This window comes from Triticum dicoccoides, chromosome 6B, assembly GCF_002162155.2.
Source record: "Triticum dicoccoides isolate Atlit2015 ecotype Zavitan chromosome 6B, WEW_v2.0, whole genome shotgun sequence".
In the NCBI taxonomy this organism is placed as follows: domain Eukaryota; kingdom Viridiplantae; phylum Streptophyta; class Magnoliopsida; order Poales; family Poaceae; genus Triticum; species Triticum dicoccoides.
This window is the reverse complement of record NC_041391.1, coordinates 49,651,155-49,668,240: the sequence shown is the minus strand read 5'-3', so window position 1 is coordinate 49,668,240 and position 17,086 is coordinate 49,651,155. Positions and strand designations below refer to the sequence as shown.

Here is a 17,086-nt window from a genome sequence, read left to right as displayed (position 1 = left end):
CTGCTTAGGGCCGCACAAGCGCCGCACAAACCTGCTCAAGGCTCGTCTCCATCTCTTTTCCCCGACCACGTTTGCTGCTCGGGCACTGCTGCACGCCTCTGTAAGAAAGGAGATCACAAGATGATTGGAACCACACTTGTATTAATTCCAACAGTAGTATATATATACCAGTACAAAGCACTCGCAGGTGCTGCCACTAACTCAACTACTACCGCAGCTAACTCCACAAATCTTGTGCATGTTATAACAGCGCAAGAGACTAGGAGAATTCAGTTACAGAGAGACAAAGCCGCGTGAGAAGGCTACCTGGGTGCAACGGTAGGAGTGCAACAGCCTCAACCGCCTGCTCCATCCGGGAACCAAGCCGCCACACTGACTCGAGGCCGATGCCAAGGAGAAACTCGCCTTTGATCCAAGCGCGCCGAGGAGGTTGTGACTTGTGAGGGGGGAACAAGGGTGCACCTGATACATGGTCGTCTTCGGCTGATCGCCACTGGCCAGTGCTCGCTGATGTTCGCCTGCAGCAGGCCACCCCCTCGTCCTCGGCCGCCCCCCATACGAATTTGGCTACTGAATTTGTTAAGTGCCATCTACCCAGCTCAGTTACAACCTTAAACTACTGGATCACCTTTTACAGTGTTGCCGGAAACGAGTAAAACAGGGGCAACACGACAACACTATGTTTTTTACATTGGCCCCCTATAGGTTCTTGTCAAGCTCCGCCACTGCGTCCATGGGCGTGGTGCGTCCCCACTGTCAGCCTCTCACGTACATTCATCTTATGATGACTCTCTGTTGTTGACCGCGTTGACCACACCGTGCCGAGTGCACCAAGGCCGGTGGACGCCCCAGACTGGAATTACCCGGAAATGGGGAAGACGGGGCAGTGGAGTCGCAGATGGAGAGGAGTGGGAAACTTGACTGGTTCGGGTGCGCGGCAGCATAGTCGCGGTGCAGCCCACGGGAGACAGGAGCAAGAACAAAGGTTGAAGAAGGAGCACGGCTGTTGGATTAACATCCAATGGTCTAGCTACTAGAATCATTTGTTGATTAAGTTGACAGAGCCCTGCGTACACGTCCGCTTAGTAGGCCCACAAGTCAGCCACCAAATCTGACGGGTCCCAGCTGTCAATGGGATGAATAATTTTTTTCGCAAAACAAGGAGGCACTTCCTTCCGTGCGAAGATACAGTCGGTGGGTCCCAGCTGTCAGGTGGAGGAAACATTTTTTTCAGCTTAATAAGGAGGAACTTTCCTTGCGTGCGACCATGCACCTCGTGGGTCCCAGCCGTCAGGCTCTCCACATACAGTCCTCTTCTGATGACTCTCGTTTGTTGACCACGCTGCACCGAGCGCAGCGAGGCGGTGGACGACGGCGAGGCCCCGGACGGGAACGACTCGGAGATGGGAAGACGCGACCGTGGAGTCGCAGATTGAGAGGAGGAGAAGGGTTATAACTGGTTCTGGTGCGGCGTGGGGCTGTAATCGGTGGAGAATAATAGGAGGTGTGGAGGGGTGGAGGGATAGCCTGGCCGGCGGTGGGGTAGTGCTTCGCAGCGATGCGTGCTAAGCAGAGCCGCTAGCCGCTGGAGGCCGGACTAGGCGGTCCCCACGACGCTGGAGGAAGAAGACGAGAAATTGAAGGTGCATGCCGGCCATTGGATATAAATCCAATGGCTGTGGATGTCACAATCATTTGTTGACCAAGTTGACAACGCCCTGCATAGGCTTCGACCTATTGGCCCACATGTTAGCCTGCAAAAATATGGCATATATTTAACCTATGTTTTCTCGAATGTACAGTCCAATTGCTAGGCTGGATGAACAAATAATTGCGCGTCAATCAGGCCCATTTATGTTTTCTAAGAAATCCCAGCCCATTTGCACTTCCTTGAAATAAATGAATTAGCTGGGCTTGTTATATATATAACGTTATGTTAGAAGAAGCAATTAATATCAAAGAATAAACCGGAGAGGCACATTATATCTATATATAGCTAGCAAACATGCCCATGCGTTGCAACGGGAAAGAAATACAGTTGCCCCTGGCATGATAAACACAATGTTCATGTTTCGGTATGGAAAAAATACCAGCTATCATGAATCAAGGTTCTGTCGGTTAAGGAATTGTGTGGTGGGACAATGGTCGTAGATGGCAAATACGGTGGATCGATTGACGGCAAGGTCCGTGTGTTGCAATGGGAAAGAAAAAAACTTGTCCCTGGCATGATAAACACAATGTTCATGCGTCGGTATGGAAAAAAATACCAGTTGTCATGATCAAGGTTGCCTCGGTTAAGGAATTGTGTCGCGGAACAATGGTCGTTGATGGCAAAAACGGTGGACCGATTGACGGCAAGGTTCTCCACGATGATAGTTCAAGGCAGGAGACGTGCTTTAACGCGTGACCAGATCGGCGGGATCAAGGCCATGATGGCAGCGCGTTGCATGCCGCACATGTACATGTCGTCGATTGTGGTGGCTCGATTCCCATGACCTTCTCTCCACCCTCTCCTTCCCAATCTTATCATCCTCATCGCCATCTTCCCCGTTCACGTCCTCTAGTAGCCCCATCTCCCGCTCCTTCCGCTCGAGCTCCAACCCATGACGCAGCACGTCCGCAACCGTGTTCTACAATGTACATATAGGAATTTTTTAAGAAAGGAATCGTACATGATGGAGGTTTCCGAACCGTAAATGAATTCCACCTATGGCGAGACGGTCTAAAGCCCCCTCTCTGTCTGCAGGATCCTTGGTTGGATGAGTTGGTTCGTGAGTCCTCGCAACCATGCTTCCAATCCCTCTACGCTCGCTTTTTTTTGAGGGACCGACAACGAACATACCAAACGAAGCAAAAACTACATGATACCGGTAACGAACGGATGAAATGGAATAAAAAGGATGTATCAAAAAAAGGAAAGAAATAATCCTTTACCTTACAGGTGAAAATCATAACCAATCTTTTTTCTAACTTTATTCGGAAGTCATTCGATTAAAGACTAATGTTTGGCTTGAATAGATCTGTTATACATGTTTAATGTGCACATATTACTTGTAATATGGTAGAGATAAAAGAAAATGTTTGAGTTGGACACATGATGATACGTGGCCGATTAATCTTCCAGCAGTTGACGGCATGCATGGCAGCCGTGGGCCATGGCTGTGCTCGTCCAACGCAGAAGTGTATGTGTGTCTTTTTTTACTGTCAGTAGATGCGTACATATTTTTTACTTGGGGCTTTTTTAAGCTTTAGTTGAGGCTGATTGATTGCACGATACATGCGCGTTTATGTGTGTATGTTTTTTTCCTGACCGGAAGGGAGGACCTACATATCTAGGAGTGCGCTCTTACCAAATATCATATGTTGTTTATTCTACTGGCTAGCAATCAAGACTGTCTAGCGGGAGCTCCTGGGTTCGAGTGCTTGCGGCGTATTATACTTTTTCAACCGAGTTTGTACTACGTCATCTGCTGACGGGCCGGCTCTATGTGTCGTACTCCCTCCCTTCCCGTATACAAGGCCACTATGAAAGAAAGATAGATACCTGGAGGGAGTAGAGAGTAGTACCACCTACGCGTTGAAGAAAAAAACTGAAAACATAAATTCACAGTAAATTTTATCTTGGTACCTGTAATTTGAGTCTGTGGCTTTGTATAAGGGAATGGAGGGAGTATTATTTTTCGCCAGGAATGGAGGGAGTAGAGAGTAGTACCACCTACGCGTTGAAGAAAAAAACTGAAAACATAAATTCACAGTAAGAAAGCGTATTGTGACGGTGAACCCAAGGAGTCAATCCGTGCTTTGTTATTAGAATTAGAGATAGATTAACAAATTAACGTGTTATTGCTCAAAATAAAAATGAGCGTGTTATTATTAAATTGGTCCTTAAAATCTTCGCAAGCTTTTGTACGCAATCACCAGGATTTTCCTTGCCTGTGAGTCAAAAACAACTAGAATTTTCCTTGCCAACTTCTGTTAAACATTTACGTTTATAAGTTAATAACACATGGGATGTTTTTATAAAATATATATATATATATAAGTCTCTATAAAATATACGATAATAATAATAATATAAATATATATATAATGTGGTTAGAAGGGAAAACATAAATTGGATACATCATTATTATTCTTAATATAGATAAATAGAATAGAGACATGTGTTCTATTAAAAAAATACATTGGGCTACCGATCTTTAAGAAGAAGCCCATAGGCCGGTATAGACCTAAAAAATTAGTTGAAACCACTATCTCCGTATGTCGTGGGCTACACATGTTAAAATACAAAACTTAGGTCTAGCTTATACTTGTTCGCCCTCTGAAAAAAAATGATACCAGATCCCCGAGCGAACTGGATTAAAGAGGGGGCCGATGGCACGACTGAAGAAGCACATCAGGAGCGATTTTTTCTTCAGTGGATGGCTCTCGATAGCGTTTTTTTAATTGCCACTGCACCATACAACTTGTATTTTTAGCCTCCTAGTCCGTCGTGGTGGACCAGCAACCCATTTGCTGGGCGGGCCAACCTACAGAAACCAGCACTCGATTTTTCATCAAGCCCTAAAAACAACGTAGTACTATGTTTGTTTTGAGGCCGAAAACATTACGACAGGGGTTCAGCGGGGGAGAGGGGAAGACAGAGTAATAAAAAAGATTAAAAAGAGCTGATGTGCCGTTGCTACCCTAACAAAGCAGGTGCAATTCTTCTCGGGAAGAAGGTGTGCCGTTGACACCCACACGTCACATACCCCACAGTAGGCATACTAACAAGTTTTCTCACCTATACAACAGAAAAGGTAAACATTCGTATCGAACATAGGTTCACATGACACGTTCATATTCATAGCCAACATTCACTATCAACAACTCAAAAGATTCATATATACACAAGCTCAGCATATCTATGCATCCAAATGATTGATAGATCACACGACAATATTCATACATAATTCACAAAAAGATTCAGATATACACATGTTCAGTATGTTTATGCATCCAAATGATTGAGATCACAGCCAATATGATCCATGGACGAACATTAATTACCTAGGGTACAGACTGGTAAATGGTGTTCAGTCGGAGGTACTTTTTGCTAAAATTAATTCTTGTACGAGTAAACTTTTGAGTACATAAGAGGCAGCACAGACAATCTGAACTTTGCTTGTAGGTTTATTCTCAAATAGTGGCATCGTGCCGAGCGAGGTTTGAGCAACTTGGCCACTACTTTCATCCAACTAGTTTACTGACTCATCTTGGTCATGTAGCTCGCCAAAATTCTACATTGCAGATGAGAAAGGAGGCGGTTTAGAAAATGAACCACCCAAATTTTTTGTGCAGTTCAACTGAAATGTAGCATCCCTGGCGTGCAGACTGATTAAGTGCCAGATGAATATACGCGTCAACCAACTTGTCTGGAATCTTTAGACTCCATGCCATACAGTTCGCTACCATATCTGCCGATAACCAAAAGGCACAAGTTGGGACCAAAAACTGGACTGTGTTCTTCTGGGCTATGTGCCAAGCAATATTTTTGGCGTTCACTCTAATAATACTTGGGAGTTTGACAACTGGTTGACGCGGGTTGATACTCGAATGAATATAGGCACTTCTTGTCAACATTAATGCTTGTCTGAGTGAACTTTGGAGTACATAGCAGCAGCATACGTATCTGTCCATCCGATCATTTTGTGCAGTTCTACCGAAATCACCAAATGCAATGATTTGCCTGCGAGTTCAGGCTCCAAGTTACTCCTTTATAAAATCGACAAACAGTAGCACAATACCAAATTACCAATACATGACAAGCACAATAATTAGGATAAAGACCAGTACCAACCTGTGGGAGGTAGCATATCAATTACTATTTCCTTTGACTGGAAGCCGAGATAAGCGAAGCGACTGACAGCGAAGGAAGAAAGCAAGCCGAGATTAGCGACTGACAGGAAAGGACGGAAGCTGTCGAGGCAATGAAGCACCCAAAGTTTTTGTGCAGTTCCACCAAATTCGAGCATCCCTGTTGGCACATATATTGAGAGAGTGAGATTACTGTAATAGTGGGACTAGTTGATGAAACATACACTAACAAATAGAAGCACCCTCATTATCTTAATGGGTAAAGTTAGCAACATAGTAGTCTTGTTTAAAGAGAGGTATTAGTTTATTTAATCAGTGCCAATTAGCTCAACACTCAAAGCATTGCCATTTATCACAAGTTGCAAAACTTTAACGTGCAAAGATAAAGGAGTTTCTCAGGACAGTAGCACGATACAAATAGAGATGAAAAAAAACTAATATGGATGAAGGCCTTAGGCCCGTACCAACCTGAGAAAAAAATCTTATTCATGTAGTCCCATAAGAGATGATAAAGCACTCATGGAATCACACAATAGTATATATTTTTGTGCACTTCAAATGTATGGTTGAAATCACTCTTGTTTACCAGTACTGAGATTATATCGAAAGATTATCAAGAACTTCCAGCAGAGTTAAAGCACTGGCTGGGATACAGCTCATTGTATTGTGGTACTTAAGTACTCCTAATTAATTAAGTGAGACTTGTCATGGCTTATAACAGTGGCATCGCTTCATTTTTACCAGGGACATTAGATTAAGAACAGTTAAATATTTGGTATAAGGGCATGGGACAGTGGGTGCACCAGCAGTCCAGCACCATGTACCTAAATAGGGCATAAAGTGGTGATTCATAGTTTGTTGCACCGAGAAACAAACATCCAACAAACATATCTGGGTTGGTCCCATTTTTGTTCACTCTAGCCACCTACTCCTATGTGTGGATAGTAAATCTAGTCCTGGTCATACCACTGTGTACAACGTTACCCCTATATTTCCCTTTTCAACCAAGAGACCGGTTGGATGACCAGTCTGTACTACTTTCACCCCCTTTCCTTCCTGTTTGTACCAAGTCCGATGTACATACTAAATTCCCCCATCCCCACTTTATTTCTTGTTTGAACCAAGTACTCCCTCCATCCGGAATTACTTGTCATCAAAATGGATGTGTCTAGAACTAAAATACATCTAGATACATCCATTTCAATGACAAGTATTTCCGGATGGACAGAGTACAAGATTCGACTCCATGAAGTAGCTTTACCTCTAACAATAGAAGAAAAAAATACGTGACGTTGGACCATCCGATCGAGAGGGGCTGAGAGGTAGAAAATGATGCACATGCAGCGACGTAGCAAGCTGGGCAAGTAGAGCTAAGGCGGTTTCGAACGAAGATATACCTGAAAGTCGTCGGGATGTGGATAGGTGGTCGGTGGGAGGCCGGATCCGCCAATAGGCAACGATGAAGGGATCGGAGGACCTCCCGCGCCGGCGCTCGGCCAGAGATAACGATGCAGCCGACAGTGGGTCTCTTCCCTCGCTGTCGACGACGGGCTAAACGCTGCCCCTCCTCCCCTTCACCGGCGGAGGGGGATATGTCCAGATCTGTAACCAGCGGTGAGGATAGAAAGATAGTGTTTTTTGAAGGGAGAAAGACAGTGTTACCACCCCTATCTTGTTTAGATCTGGAGAGGATGAGATTGTGTGAATAGAGAAACCCTAGCAAGCAAGCACGGAGGTTGCGGCCTATATATACATAGTGGGTAGTTTTCCTTTTTCACTCCATCAAAACAATCATTTAAAATTGTGTACTACATGACATGTCGCGTTTTTTAGTTGTTGATTGTGTTTTGAGATAGCTACCCGCTTGTTCCAAGTGGTGTTACAGTGTGCCAGGTCGCACTTTGTGTCGTTCAAGTATGGTACTACAAGTCCCTCCATTAATTGAACAACCACCCCCTTGTAAAAATTGTGAACAAGCCCACGGCTAAAATTAGCGAAAACGTGGGTTGCCCCAACATGCATTATAATTTATATTTTCTACTCCCTCCATTCCTAAATATAAGTCTTTTTTATTAGCCACACCTAAGAAAAGAATTTTTTTATTAGCAGTGAATGCCACATGTCATAGACACAAAAATTGTGGCAAGATTCCCTTAGGCAAGCCAAAGTGTGTCTAACAATTTGAGCAACTCAAGTTTGGCAAGTGTGGCAAGTGTAGGAAAAATAATGTGGCAACATAATACAAACATAGTCACAATCCAAACAGCCTCGTAATTTTTTGTGACATGCATGAAAATTTGGTTTGTTAAATTTATAGTTAAAATTTGGCAAGGTGCATCAAATCAACACATGCAAGTATCAAAAGGAAAGTCACGGCATGCATGCATGCGTTGTACTCCCTACGTTTCCAAATATAACTATTTTTAGAGATTGCAACAAAGTGACTACATACGAAGCAGAATATGTCTACATACATCCGTATGTTGTAGTCCATTTGAAATGTGTAAAAAGACTTATATCGAGTGCAGTGCTTTGATGTGTCGCATCAACTCGTACAAGACCGACAAGTTTGATTACTAGAATGCCCTCTCCCTCGCGGACTGAGCTCCGGTGCCTTAACTGCACCTGCCTTTGGCTGCATGACAGGAGGGCCAACCACCTGTTGGGCCCACCTGTCATAGACGCAAAGGCAGGAGCAGTAATTAGAAGCTTTCTCTACACGCTATCCCTCCCGCACGAGGTGGACGGACATGCAGCAGTGTTCAATATTGTAGAAGTAGGAGTAACATCATTGTTCATCTTCTCGAAGAGGCGAAGAGCCAAGCGCAACCCGAACGTGGCAGTTGCGAACGTTCGCGTGGTGCGGTGCCTTGGAGCACGCATATAGTAGCCAAGCTCTTGCATGAGAGCCTGTTTGCTATTTGAGCCCACCATTGCAGTAGTACTACTACCTCCGTCTGGGTTTATTAGTCCCTTTAGTATTTTGTGCAAAACTTTGACCTTAGATTAAACTAAAAAAATGTTAATGCATGTAACCAAAAATAATATCTCTCAAAACTATGTTCAAATACGAATCCAGGGATATAATTTTTGCTAGCATGCATTATTATTTACTTAGTTAAATATATGGTCAAAGTTTGGCATAAATACTATGGGGACCAATAAACTAGGACGGAGGTAGTAGTACTTGCTACTCCCTCCGTCTAGGTGAGTAAGTCATTGAATTTGTAGCTAAGCTTCCCTCATTGAATTGTTTAACAATTAAACTCCATCATCCATTGGTTGATACTCATTCTGCATAGGTACACGCGCTTAGCACCGTTTCCTCCTGGGGTCACCAATGTTTATTTGCTAATTAATAGCATTGCATGCAATGAACTAGCCACTGCATGTCGTGTTTGGTAGTCTCAAGTAATTAAAAGCATGCACACCTCTCATCTCTTATTGGTTGATATGTCAAGAAACAAGAAACAAGGTAGAAGTTAATGCACCGCGCCTAAGTGTTTTGGGACTATTTGGTTTTCGTAAGGTGACTTACACACCTAGACGGAGGGAATAGTATAACCCTGTAAACCGGAAAGGAGTACTTGCCTTTCTAGAGATTTCAACAAGTGCCTAGACTACACCGCATGCAGTACCCCCTCCCTTCCGGTTTATAGGGCTCAAATCTCAAATTTCATGAACCAAGGCATTTTGCGATTGGAGGAATGTATCTTGTACTTTACAAAACTACCCTAATTAAACTCGGGCATTAATTACGTAGTTCTCTCGTTTTCCTCTCCGCCTTGGTCGCGGTGCACAATACTGATCACTCCTATATGACTAGCCACTCTATCTACATGCGGGACATCAAAGCATCCGGGCCCGCGTGCCATCCACCAAATCACAGTGAGGTGCTACAGTCGAGACTCACCTGTCACCCCGGTGTGGCCGTCATGACCCGTCATATCACAAAACCCACACCTTTACCAATAGTGGTAAGGTGGCCTCCAAGTTGGACTGGACGAAGCAACCATCATTTCATTGGAACGCTCGTTGAAGCCCTTTCTTCCCTTTCTTGAAGAAAACCTCACTCCAGGCTACTCACTTCTGCTATTTTTCTTCTGTACCGACGAAGGAAAGGTGGGCGAATTAGTTATGCTGCTATATTTTCATTCCAAGAATCTTCTTTTTGCGAAGCACCGACCGATTCTCACAGCCTATTCTTTTCCCGTTTTCATTGCGATTGTGGTTTCCTTTCGATTGCTTTTTGTTTGTCAGTTCATTGATGGATCCTGGAGCACTAGGCAAAAAGTTACCGGAGGACAACCCACTGGAGACAGCGATCTCCAGGAAGCAAGCACCAACCAACGAGTTGACCATGTTGGCGGGCCAACCCATGGAGACGAAGAACTCCAAGAAACAAGCACTGGCCAAAGAGTTGACGACGTAGGCGGACGAACTCCTCATGAAAGTTGGAAGAACAGCAAGGGCCCCACCGTGCCTACCCTAAAAACTCTGATGGCCACCTATGCGAGGCTCAAGGCCGAGTTTGAGGAGATAGTCACCGTTGAGAAGAAGTATTCCCCTAGAAAGGTGATGGCCCCCCATCGAGGACGAGGAGATGGCCCCCGGAGGGATGAGATCCCCCGGTGATCTGCACAAGGTAAAAAACAATGGCTTATTACCATAGTTGTGGTTTTTGATTATTTGCAATGTGCTTGCTAATAGGTTAGGGTTGTGCAGGTGCTGGTGGACGTCCTTGATGATTCCGATGTCACGGCCCGTCCTGTGGACAAGGCCCCAGAGATCGTTTTCGATGTCACGGTCCGTCCTGTTGGCATCGCCCCGGAGATCGATTCCGATGCCGTTGTCAATCCTGTGGACATCGCCCAGAGATTGATTCTGATGTCGCGGTCAGTCTTATGGACATCGCCCCAAAGATCGATTCCCATGCCGCTATCCGTGCTATGGTCATTGCCTGAGAGACCGATGACAAGAAATAGTTGGTCGCGCTAATCCTTCAGAGTAGTTTGCATTGCCCTGTGTTTAATTACCAGAACGATGCATGTTATCAAACCATCTTAGGGCTAGTGCACTGTCTTGTGTGGGCAGTACTTGCAACTTTTGTTTGATTGTGAATCATGCGAACCCACTCCGAGTTATGGAAACAGATGTATCCTCACCAGCTTTTGATGTAATATATGGCATGCTTAGATGTAAGTTTGCACTGTTTATCATATCAGCAGGGCTTGTTTGATGATTCTTGGTGTTAATAGGCTAGCTACTGTGCGAGCTATAGTACTTGCAAAACACTCACCGAAGAGAAACGTTGGGGCTGATGAGCTCGTGGTACGCTTATACTTATCCGTTGTCGATTGACCAATAGCCCTAGCTCCTAAAATTGTAGGCTTAGCGATCGATCAGACAATAGTCGACACGGATACATTCAGGCCTCATTTGTTTCATAGGGTAGGAAAATCATAGCAGAAGTACAGAGACGTACAACACAAAATCATAGCAGTGCAGAGACGTACTCCCGACCTAGGCAGGCTAGTTTGGCCTAGTGGGTTTCAGTGATATGACGTGGTACAGTGCCGTCCAGTCTTCACGTGTGGTAGAAGTATTGCGGGTACAGTAAGTTTTATTGAAGAAAAGGAATTCAATAAAGTCATGATGGTTCCTTCGTCCGAACAACTTACAGTGGGAAAGGTTGGGCCTGCGATACGACCGGGTAGACCAGGATAATTTTGTGCATGGCAGGTGGACCAGGATAGTCGACGTCCCACATGTCGGCGAATGAAAGTATTCAAACCGATATAGAGGACGAGCAACGAGCATTCATTGTTTATTTTTGATGAAATCTATTGTTTCCACTGTTACGACGGAGGAGTGTGAAACACGGCAGCCCAGTGAACTTGGCATGTGCACCACTCCCTCCTTCCTCATGTAATGCTACCATACTGTTGACTATAAGGTTGGCTATAAGATTACAACTTTTTCTCACTTTCTCTCTATCTATTTCCTCTCAAATGTTTTTTATCTTTATTTTTTTCGACACAATTGTATTTTATGCTTTTTTTTAGAATTATTTTTTTTATACCTAGGAGCACGTGTAGAGACGGGCTCTTGCAGAGCCCACTCCTTGACTTTGTCAATGGCTCTCTCTCCTCCACATAAGCGGGCCTATAGCCCAATATTTTAGTACCTGCTATGCATGCATGCGGCGGACAACTGGCGTCTTGAGGGGCCAGGGCGGTCAGAGCGGATCCGGCTTGCCTGCTCCCTCTCCATGCTCCCATCCGTGATCCCACTTCATCCTACGGCTGTCTTTTTTCCTTTTGTCTTTCTAATCTAATCATCTCCCCCCTGATTTTTAGGGGGTGGGGCTGCGCCTTACTCTGTTCCAATCAAATCAAGCCACGCACGTGGGAGCATGGATGGGCACACGCGGGGTGAGCAGGCAAGTCTCGTCTGGTCAGAGCGGGCTCCAGAAGCGGTCCAGACTCCAACATGGCCCACCTCACATTATCACCATATATTTCTTGGAGTCTGTGCGCGGCAGGCGGGCGATCTCTTCTCCCTCCCCCGTTTCTCTCTTCTCAGCCGACACCCGCCGAGCGATTAGATTTTGGCTATCGACGGTTTATTCAATTACAGTCCCACATGTCAGTGAAATTGCAAGACAACGCGTGTCCCCTCTGGTGAGCGGCATGCGAGCTGGACAATCGTGAGTGCCAATCCCGGGGGGTGCGACGCGTACGAGTCGTAAGTGTGCCGCCTTTTCCTTTAGAACATGCAAAGCGTAACATTTTCGTGCGATCGATCAATAGAAATCCATAACAAAATGACGAGGGCGGTGCTTTCCCGTTCATTAGGCGGTCTAGTTTGAGTGATATGACGTGCTACAGTGTCGTCCACTTGCTCCATTTTTATGTAAGCAAGAGTTTACACTCTTACGCGGGAGGAGTGCGAAACACCGCGGATCTGATTTTGATCGAGGGATAATTGTTCCCTGCCAAATAATGGAGCACTGTTAGCGATTATAGCATGATAGTTAGGGCATCTCCAGTGCTGGCCCACAAATTTACACCGGCATCTGTCCGAGGACACTGATGGATGCCATCCGATGCCGCCCGCATACCTTTCGACAACTATATGAACTAACCGGATGAAATTCGTGCAAACAAAGAAAATTTCAAATTAATCGGATGAAATTCATTACATTTCAAAAACTTTTCCTACAAACTGGACGATATTCATTACATATTTCACACAAACCGTACTAAAACGTACTTTAAACCTAATCTAAATGATCGCCGGCGCCCGACCACCATGTCCGGCCATGAAGCCGAGAAAGCCGGCCATTGCCTTTGCCTCCTCCTCATTTGCCTCGATAACCTCCTCCTCCAGAGCACAAGGTTCTGAAGATTTCTTCCTCCATGTTGCCGTCAAGCGGCTAATCGGCCGCCAATGTTTACCCCACAAAGCTTGGCGTCAACTTAGTGGAGTAGCGGTGGCCTTCCTGGGACCAGAGCGGCGGCGACTGATACGTCTCCAACGTATCTATAATTTATGAAGCATTCATGCTATTTTATTATCTGTTTTGAATGATTATGGGCTTTATTATACACTTTTATATTACTTTTGGGACTAACCTATTAACCGGAGGCCCAGCCCATATTGTTGCTTTATTGCCTGTTTCAGTATTTCGAGGAAAGGGAATATCAAACGGAGTCCAAATGGAATGAAACCTTCGGGAAACTTATTTTTGGAACATAAGAAATCCAGGAAACTTGGAGTGCAAGCCACGGGAGTTTCGCGGAAGCCAGGAGATAGGAGCCCCCCCTACTGGGCGCGCCCCCTGTCTCCTGGGCCCCTCGAGCACCCCTCGACCGACTTCTTTCACCTATATAATCCCATATACCCTAAAAACACCGACAACGAGAATAGATCGGGAGTTCCACCGCCGCAAGCCTCTGTAGCCACGAAAAGTCAATTGGGACCCTGTTCCGGCACCCTGCCAAGGGGGGGATCCCTCACTGGTGGCCATCTGCATCATCCCAGCGCTCTCCATGACGAGGAGGGAGTAGTTCACCCTCGGGGCTGAGGGTATGTACCAGTAGCTATGTGTTTGATCTCTCTCTCTCTCTCGTGTTCTCTCTCGTGTTCTCTCTATGGCACGATCTTGATGTATCGCGAGCTTTGCTATTATAGTTGGATCTTATGATGTTTCTCCCCCCTCTACTCTCTTGTAATGGATTAAGTTTTCCCTTTGAAGTTATCTTATCGGATTGAGTCTTTAAGGATTTGAGAACACTTGATGTATGTCTTGCCGTGCTTATCTGTGGTGACAATGGGATACTCACGTGATCCACTTGATGTATGTTTTGGTGATCAACTTGCGGGTTCCGCCCATGAACCTATGCATAGGGGTTGGCACACATTTTCGTCTTGACTCTCCGGTAGAAACTTTGGGGCACTCTTAGAAGTACTTTGTGTTGGTTGAATAGATGAATCTGAGATTGTGTGATGCATATCGTATAATCATACCCACGGATACTTGAGGTGACAATGGAGTATCAAGGTGACATTAGGGTTTTGGTTGATTTGTGTCTTAAGGTGTTATTCTAGTATGAACTCTATGATAGATTGAACGGAAAGAATAGCTTTGTGTTATTTTACTACGGACTCCTGAATAGATAGATCAAAAAGGATAACTTTGAGGTGGTTACGTACCCTACCATAATCTCTTTGTTTTTTCTCCGCTATTAGTTGCTTTGGAGTGACTCTTTGCTTCATGTTGAGGGATTGTTATATGATCTATCTATGTTATTATTGTTGAGAGAACTTGCACTAGTGAAAGTATGAACCTTAGGCCTTGTTTCCTATCATTGCAATACCGTTTACGCTCACGTTTATCATTAGTTACCTTGCTGTTTTTATAATTTCAGATTACAAATACCTTTATCTACCATCCATATTGCACTTGTATCACCATCTCTTCGCCAAACTAGTGCACCTATACAATTTAGCATTGTATTGGGTGTGTTGGGGACACAAGAGACTCTTTGTTATTTGGTTGCAGGGTTGCTTGAGAGAGACCATCTTCATCCTACGCCTCCCACGGATTGATAAACCTTAGGTCATCCACTTGAGGGAAAGTTGCTACTGTCCTACAAACCTCTGCACTTGGAGGCCCAACAACGTCTACAAGAAGAAGGTTGTGTAGTAGACATCAGCGACCTACCGTGTACTACTCTTCCTCGCTGTCGGGGGGGGGGGGTACATCGAAGAGAGCTTTGAAGCTCGCTCGGAGCGGAGCCGGCGATGTCCCTTGTCTGCTCCTGCGACAGTATGTCCAAGAGAGCTTCGGAGCGCAAGGAGGCCATGGTTGGAGTGGTGCCGACAGAAGGAAGGGACCGGAGGAGAATAAGTGTGGGTCTTTGGCTATGGCTGGGAGCTGGGGCTCAAGTTAATATAGTTGGCGAATGGCAATGAGCCGCGGCAGACGGATGGACAACTGGCGCCGGAGTAGGTCCATCGGGCGTGAATGCGGACGCTACTTTAGTGACTTAACTGCAGATGCATTGGGTTACTGACATGTGGGCCCAACGGGCATCTGGCCCGCATGTCAGTGACACACCAATTGCACCTGCAGTTAAGTCCGGTTAATGCAGCATTGATGTTCTGGAGAAACGGTGACCATTTCTGGCGGGAAGCGCGCACTAGCGATGGAAGGGGTTTCGGTAGGCCAGGGCGATCAGACGCTGGCGTGGTGGTAAAGTGTGAACTCATGGTTTTTACAGTATTTCTTTCTCCATTGACAGGTAGGCCCGCGTAGATAGATAAAGAACACGAGCTGATGAGGCGCATGCGGAATGTTTTACTGGTCAACCAGACAAATACGGAGCTATACGCTGAGCCAGTGACCGTATATTCACCATAGTTCGTATACAATGATCAAAGTGAACTATCAAGACAAGTTCGATGACCGCAATGCATTTTACTTGGTAATAAATGACCAGGATTGAAGGGGAATCCAAATTTCCTTCGTCCTTTGTCCTTGAGCTCTTGACAAACCAACGCACTATACGGTTGTCCGGCCACTCCACCCCAGAGCTCTCACCAAGCATCGTTCATGCCACCGCGCCGCACACTAACCGGTAAGTCAGCGATGGCATCCTGCCGCACCGAGTTCCTCGCCGCCCATGACTGCACACAAAATGGTAGGGAAGCGATGGCATCCCGCCATGCCGAGTTCATCGCCGCTCACAACCTCACACCTATGTGGGAGAAATTTGAAGATGCCAAGGCTGAATGGGCGGTCGAGCAAGAGGCGGCCAAAGCCGCACAGAGGGAGCGGAAAAGTCAGAAAGCACTCAAGAAAATAGAGGCCTGTCGCCGCAAGAAAGAAGAGGACACACGCGCTGCTGCGGAGAGGTCGGCGGAGATCCAAGCACGGTGGGTGTCACCGGCAAAGCCGGGAAGGAGAATGACGGCGTCTGGCCAGCACGTGAGAAGTAGTAGTACTAGTAGTTAGTGTGTGTGTCTGTGTCTGAGTACGAGCATGTACCAGTACTACTAGTTACTATTGTAGTTTTTAGAGCAAATTACCAGTACATTAGCCTAGACTAAATGGAAAAATTCCTATCCTATGCATCAAATGGCATCTCTTTCTCTATAGGAATTGACATGTATGTCAGCTCACTTCCTATGATTTTCATATTCCTATAAAATTCCTATCCTATGAACCAAAGGAGGCCTCTGTTGGAGTAACTACTGTAGCTAGCAGTACTACTGGTACAGTAGTTTTCTTCAAGAAGCAGAATTCAATGAAGTCATGATGGTTCCTTCGTCCGAGCAACTTCAAAGTGGGAAGTGGGCCTGTGATTTGACGGCTCATTAGTCATTGTTACTGCGGCGCGACGACCGGGGTGACTCACCCTTGGAGTTCTGCGTGCATGGCAAGTGGACTAGGATGGTCGATGTCCCACATGTTGGCGAATGGAAGTATTCTTTCTGATATCGAGGAGCAAGGAAACCGCGTTGTATAGTATCACTGCTGATTGGTTCTCAAAAAAATAGTATCACTGCTGATTTATAATTATTTTTTATTTCTGATGAATGCTAGCGTTTCAACTCTTACGACAAAGAGTGCCAAACACGGCACGTGCTGGATGTCCCACACGTCAGCGAAAGGAGTGGGACATGAACAGCATGGTAGAGCCCAGCGCAAGAAAAAAACAGC

At 45.6% G+C, this 17,086-nt stretch overlaps 1 protein-coding gene across 1 annotated transcript in view; it reads right to left on the bottom strand.

Moving 5' to 3' along the window:
* LOC119320696 (alpha/beta-gliadin clone PW8142-like) overlaps positions 1-2,573 on the bottom strand; it is a 27,832-nt gene extending 25,259 nt beyond the window's left edge. Inside the window, exons 1-2 of the mRNA XM_037594669.1 lie at positions 2,497-2,573; positions 32-98 (exon numbers count right to left, since the gene is read on the bottom strand). Of these exons, the coding sequence (XP_037450566.1) occupies positions 32-98; positions 2,497-2,573 (144 nt within the window). The remainder of the gene's footprint in view (positions 1-31; positions 99-2,496) is intronic.
* Between the last annotated feature and the right edge of the window lie 14,513 nt (positions 2,574-17,086).